The sequence below is a fragment of the Papaver somniferum genome, chromosome 8 (assembly GCF_003573695.1).
Source record: "Papaver somniferum cultivar HN1 chromosome 8, ASM357369v1, whole genome shotgun sequence".
Classification (NCBI taxonomy): Eukaryota; Viridiplantae; Streptophyta; class Magnoliopsida; order Ranunculales; family Papaveraceae; genus Papaver; species Papaver somniferum.
Window position 1 is genome coordinate 142093177 of NC_039365.1, and position 6851 is coordinate 142100027.

Here is a 6851-nt window from a genome sequence, read left to right on the forward strand (position 1 = left end):
TGCGAGTACTGTATAGAAACAAAATTTGTAAAAAACTTGAGAAATTTAAACGTTTCATCTTTGGTATTCAGGAGATATACCCATGTGGAACGAGAAAAGTCATCCACGATAGTTAAGAAATATCGTGCACCAGTAAAAGAGGGAGTCGAAAATGGTCCCCAAATATCACAATGTATTAACTCAAAACAACGTTTGGAAGAAATTTGATTTTTATTAAAAGATAATCGGCTTTGTTTAGCCATAGGACAAACATCACAAAAAAATTTAGAACTGGAATGAATATAATCAAAATTACGACATAAAAACTTGAAACGTTCTAAGCTAGGATGACCTAGCCGACAATGCCAAACATCTACTACGGCCTTATTGCATAAGACCTTGTGTTGCACTGGCTGTTGTTGATGGATTTGAAGATGATATAAGCCAGAGAGGAAATTAGCCTGACCAATCACTTGTTTCGTGACTCGGTCCTGAAAGAAACAAATGTTGTCGAAAAAATAAGCAACACAGTTGGATTGGCGAGTTAACTGACTCACAGAAATAAGATTAAATTTAAAATTCGGAATATGATGCACATTAGAAAGCTTAAGCGTTGGTGAGAAAACCACTTCGCCAATATGCTTAACCACGGAGAATGATCCATCCGGTAGTTGCATTTGAATTAATGATTTGACAGGCTTATAAGAGGTGAAAAACTGTAAAGAAGTACAAATATGGTGTGTAGCACCACTGTCTACGAACCATGGATCAATAAAAGACGTAGTTAGAATCGTACCTGCGAAATTTGCACGATGTTCTATCTGTGCAGATTCATTGGGAGGATTGATAAGAGCTAGAAGACGAGCATACTGATCAGCGGACAATGCTGGGATAGCTGGTTGAATAGTAGTCGAATCAGGCGGCATGGATGTGGAAACAGCAGCAACTGGAAATTTGTTGGTGGTAGTAGGAAATCCATGCATCTTATAGCACTTGTCACGTACGTGACCATGCCTGTTGCAGTAATCGCAGTGTGGTCGCTGGCGCTTATTCTGACTAGCAGGAGGACGAGATGAAGATGCAAAATGCTTGCTGGTGTTAAGGGCAGCTGATTCGATAGTGGGTACTGGAGATGCAGTAATATTTTGCTGCTCCTCCTCTTGTTGCACAATATTGAAGATATGAAAAGCAGTCGGAAACGGTTCCATTGTCAGGATTTGGCTTCTCAGATTTGAGAATCTATCATGGAGACCCTGGAGGAATTCCATTGCTCTGTCTCTTTCAAGTCTTTCCAGCATATGCTTACCAGCACCGCAGATACATGCCTCAGTTGAAGCAACCAACGAGTCATACTGATCCCAAAGTGTTTTTATTTTGGTGTAGTAAATAGACACAGGCATCGATTCTTGCCTAATAGAAGCTATTGCAGATTTCAAATGAAATAGAATAAGAGCGTTTGAGATACAAAACCTTACCTGGAAGTCCTTCCGGATTGCATATGAAGAGGCTGCATATAAACAGCTTGCACGAATGTCTGGGTGGACTGAATTGAGGAGCCAACTTCCTACTAGATCATCATAGCGTTTCCAGCAGCGATGAGTGAGATCGTCCTCCGATGGTGGTAAAGACCCATCGACAAAACCTAGTTTTCCGTTGGCGTTTAAAGCTTTGGTAATCCCTTTAATCCATGCACCATAATTATCTCCTTGTAGTAAAGGTGAAAAGAGAACTGTAGCGGGATTATCAGAGGGGTGAATAACATATGGGTCAAGAACCCTAGAGTTAGGAGGAGGTGGATTTGATTGATGAGTTGGGGAAGAAGGCGAGGGTTGATCTGTTTGAGGCATGGTTTTAAGAATAATCTAGGAATTTTATTTTGATAGTGATACAGAGATGAAGCGGAAGAGTTGAATAAGGTTCCTAGGATCTACAAGGATACCATCTTAGATTTCTAGATTTATATGTGGAATAGTCTCACAATAGTGTCGATTGTATCTTTCCATTAGGTATTTATATGAACACAAGTACAGAGAATATCTCAAAGAATCATTCCTAATCTAAACAACTTATGACGAGAATACAGGTAAGTTACAACTAGATACAACAACAATGACTGCATAGGACTCGGACTTTGCTGAAGACTTGCCCATTGTTATGACTGCAGTGACCAGCACTTGGTTGTTGTGCCACAGCAGTGGCACATTGTATATACACGTTCAATAGATATTACCACTACTGTCAGTTGAAGAAACTCAGATTCAATTTAATGACCTCTGCTAATAGTAGTACTTGGATTTTGGGGACAACTACAGCTAGTAAATATGAAATTTTCTATTCCAAGGTACCATAAACATAGATCAAGACCATATTAGCATGTCATGGAATCGACGTAGAAAGGAATAATGCTGGTGACGTATTCAATAGGCATCACTCCTACGCAACTAAGGGAAAACTACCAACAGCCACCACACAAAACAAGCAGACAAACAAAGAGATTCCTGTCAAGAACTTGATCATCCAACCTAAAATGTGGTTAAAATTAACACCCTCATCCACTTGAAAGCGAATGACTGAAATGATACAAGTCACCCAATTAAGAACCCTTCATTGATGACATGTATAATTTCGGCCATTCACTATTTCGCTTTCAGGTGGATGAGTGGCGAAAAAAATCATAGATATTCTGATCCAATCTTCTCCAGGAAAAAGTCTTCTTGCTTAATATGCAACTTCCCTCTTTATTATCCTTCTATAAATATTCTGATCCAATCTTCTACAATATTTTAATAATACAACATATTTTTCCTAAAATTCCACTGAACCAAGTGGTATTAGTAGTTACCATGCATTTCATTTTTATTTACCCGGTAACCTTATGGAATCATCTACTGCCGCTACTAACAGTACTAGTAGTACTGTTAGCAGTAGTAAATTCAGAACCCAAATAAATCTTTTAGATAGAGGTTGTAGTTTATATAATGCTACAAGACAACCTTTATTCTTGTCGAATCGTGATTCAACATTTGCAGAACTTCGGAAAAAATTGAATAGTGGTGATAATATTCGGTTTGCAACTGCAAAAACAGCTATAACGTCTGACCCTGTTTATGGGATGGCACAGTCTTCTGATTGTTTATCTTGTTTTTCGGCTGCTGTTTCTCAAATTCGAAATTGTTCGTCTGCTAATGGCGCTAGAGTTATTTACGATGGTTGCTTCTTGAGGTATGAACTTCGTTGTTTTAATCATTTGAATCATGTCAGTCGTCATACTAATCATTACTTTCATTTAAGGCATATATCAATGACAGTCCATACTCCATACCTGGGTTGGTTCGGTGTATAATGATAAAGAAAGAAATTTAGAATTATTGTTCATTCAACTTTTCAAGGATTTGAGAATGTTGTCTGTCATCTGACCAGCTGCCATCCTGGCCTAAAACTTTTGGTTGGCCTTGTTTTTACTAACTAGAGGACCATATCAGTCATCTACCGTTGATCAGAGTCAAATCTGGATATTGATAGTAATTTAAGTTTTCCCGCAACTAGAATATTGGGCTACATAGCTTACAACACTCTATTTTTTTTATTTGTTGATCAGAGGAAAATTGTTTATAGCTTATTTGTTGGTTGGTCGTGATATAGGTATGAGAGCAATGCCTTTTATGATCAGACAACACTCCTTGGTAACTTCGGTACTTGTGGTAACAAAACTGCATCACAAGCAGGTGCTTTTAATACATCAGTTGATGGGTTGCTATCAGACCTTCTTACTGCAACGCCAAAAATAGTAGGATATTTTGCAGCAACAAAGTGGGAAATTGCCAGTGGGAGTTACAATTTTGTATACGGTGTGGCACAATGTGCTGAAACAGTGAGCGGAACTGGATGTACAGATTGCTTAGCTGTGGCACTCAAAAATATAGAAAGTTGCCCACCTTATACTGAAGGGAGAGCAGTGGATGCAGGATGTTTTTTGAGGTATTCAAATACGGCGTTCTTCAGCAACAACCAGACAATGGATCTCACACCTTTCTTGAAGACAAAAGGTAAAAAATCCATATACTTAACCAAATTAGTACGCAGTGTGTACTCCTCGATGTAACATATGTAGTTTATGCTCATAACGGGCATGACATGGAACTACTGCAGGAGGTTCAACCAAAAAGAAAGCTGTCATTGGAGGCGTCACTGGAGGGGTTGCTTTCATATTGTCTCTGGTTGCAGTATTTATATTATTTAAGTTATTTAAACGAAGACCTAGGAAGGCTCGTAAAGGTAACAGATAAATGCTTTAAGGTACTAAAAACGTTAACTAGGTGTAACTGGAACAAACTGTAAAAAAAAAACATTTTGCAGGGAATATTTTAGGGGCAACTGAGTTAAGAGGACCAGAGGTTTTCGGTTATAAAGATCTTAAATCTTCAACAAGAAATTTTAGTGAAGAAAATAAACTTGGAGGAGGATTTGGAGATGTTTACAGGGTACTGTTTTTTTCTTTGACATTATAAGTTGTACTACCTCCGTCCCACCATTAAGTGACCTATTTTAGTTATAAAGTAGGTCACTTAATAATGGGCCGGAGGTAGTACTAATCTTTCAAATAGAATTAGCTGTTGCAGTTTAACTCACATTGGGAAAACAAGAATTGAGTCATTTTGAGTTGTTATATCATGGTGCAGGGTATTTTAAAGAATGGGAAAATTGTTGCAGTCAAGAAACGTGCATCATCGGAATCTTGTTCGACTTCTTAGCAGAGCTAAGATAGATTTCGATAGCGAAGTGAAGCTTATTAGTAATGTCCATCATCGGAATCTTGTTCGACTTCTTGGTTGTTGTAGTAAAGGCCAAGAACTAATATTGGTTTATGAATACATGGCAAACAGCAGCCTTGACAAATTCATATACGGTATATTATCTTCATTCTGAATTACTAAACACCAAACTAGCTACTTCATTATTTTCTGAGTTGGAAGCAGCGATTTGATATAATTCTTGGCATTGCTCGGGGACTATCATATCTGCATCATGAATTTCACGTTTGTATTATACACCGGGATATAAAGTCCAGTAATATACTTCTTGATGATGATTTCCAACCTAAAATTGCCGATTTCGGTCTGGCAAGACTTCTGACAGAGGATCAAAGTCATCTAAGCACTAAAGTCGCCGGAACCTTGTAAGTTGAAAGCTAAATGAATATTTATGGGGTTTGGTGTAGCTAGACTTCTTCAGTCTGAAAGCTGACTGAAATGTAATTGTCATGTCAGGGGTTACACAGCACCAGAGTACGCAATCCATGGTCAGTTATCTGAGAAGGTTGACACTTACAGGTATGGAGTAGTTCTTCTTGAAATCATAAGCGGTCGAAAGAGCAACGATATAAAACTTGAACCTGTTACTCAGTACCTTCTTGAATGGGTAATTTTCTGCATTTTCCATTTCAACTTCACAGTTTTCCTGTTGGTCGTGTTGTACTTATTTTGATCTAATTGACGGTTTAAACAGGCCTGGAGATGTTACGAGGATGAGACATTGATGGATTTGGTGGATAAAGATCTAGACGCAAATGAGTACGAACCACACGAAGTAAAGAAAGTTCTAGAGATTGCTTTGATATGTACCCAGTCCTCAGTTTCACTGAGACCAACAATGTCTGAAGTCGTCGTTATGTTGTTAACCAGAGATTCCCAAAAGTTAAGACCAACTAGACCTACATTCATTGATGCGTTTAGTAGGCTTCGTGGAGATACGTCGACGTCAACCGCTGGTTCATCCACGTCCAACTCGAATGCCACTGTGTCATTTACTGTAGTTTCAGGTCGCTGAAAATTGATAATTGCTACTAGATCGTCCCTTCTCAAGTCTATTCCAGACGAATCAACTTGCTAAAGAGTGTCGGTTTTTAAATTTTTGATTATTCTCAAAGGCCGTGTGTGTATTAATTACGATTTGGAAAGTCTAATATGTGAAGACATGTTTATGATTCCAAGTATGGGAGAAATGGGAATAAAAATGTTTTTGCAGCTGCAAAATATTACATTTTGAAGGCACCATAGGAGAAGCAACAACCATTTATAATATCATGGAATCGACATAGGAAAGGACAGCATTGGGTGCCATATTAACTGGGGTAAGATGACTATCATTCCTATGCGACAAAGGGAACACAACCAACAGCCGCCATCGGCCCACCTGCAGTCAAGAACTTAATATGGTTAAAGCAACCTTTGCCACTCATCCATTTGAAAGCAAATGCTCCTAATTATACAAGTCCACTTGGTTCCTTCCTGCAGGAGAAGTCTTCCAGCTTAACTCTATTTATCATTCTATAAATATTTTGATCCAATATTTTTACAAAATTTTAATTCTAGGATTTTTCTTTCCTTTGAATGCGAATACTAATAGAGTGATAGTTTACCATGCATTTCATTTTTATGTACTCGGTAACAATATGGAATCATCTAATACCTCTACTGACTGTACTAGTACTGTTACAATTAGTGAATGCAGAACCTCAAACAAATCTATTAGGCATAGGCTGTAGTACATTCTCCGCGTTCCTCTCAAATCGCGAAGCGTTGTTTAGAGATCTTAGAGAGAAACTGAGTGGTAGTCGATTTGCAACTGCAGAAATTTCTATTATAAAATCTGATCCTGTGTAGGAACTATCTTTCATCTTCTGATTGTTTAACTTGCTTTTCTACTGCCGTTTCTCAAATTCAAAACTGTTCGTCTGCTAATGGTGCTAGGATCACTTACGATGGTTGCTTCCTGAGGTACGAAAGCATTAGCTTCTTTGATCAAACAACACTTCAGAGTAATTCTGGTGCTTGCAATAACAAAACCTCATCTCAAGGAGATCTGTTCAAAAC

At 38.2% G+C, this 6851-nt stretch overlaps 1 protein-coding gene and 1 pseudogene across 2 annotated transcripts; one reads left to right on the forward strand and one right to left on the reverse strand.

Moving 5' to 3' along the window:
• Positions 1-229: 229 nt before the first annotated feature.
• Positions 230-1939, reverse strand: LOC113301602. Of its 2 annotated transcripts, XM_026550381.1 has the most exons (3): positions 1455-1939; positions 776-1331; positions 230-470 (listed from the first exon to the last, which is right to left on the reverse strand). In XM_026550381.1, exons 1-3 carry the CDS (start codon positions 1824-1826, stop codon positions 436-438), a joined length of 963 nt encoding a protein of 320 aa, XP_026406166.1. In that variant the 5' UTR covers positions 1827-1939; the 3' UTR covers positions 230-435. The 2 variants fall into 2 exon arrangements, with proteins under 2 accessions (XP_026406166.1, XP_026406165.1); XM_026550380.1 differs by having other exon boundaries at positions 776-1939.
• Positions 1940-2701: 762 nt separating this feature from the next.
• Positions 2702-6525, forward strand: LOC113303262 (annotated as a pseudogene).
• Positions 6526-6851: the final 326 nt, after the last annotated feature.

What these genes read in the sequence shown, in the direction of transcription:
- LOC113301602 (XM_026550380.1), bottom strand. Translation starts at nt 1,826, where the DNA reads ATGCCTCAAACAGATCAACCCTCGCCTTCTTCCCCAACTCATCAATCA. An exon ending in ACATCGTGCAAATTTCGCAG is followed by an intron (nt 471 to 775) that starts GTACGATTCTAA and finishes TGTTTCTTTCAG; the next exon opens with GACCGAGTCACGAAACAAGT.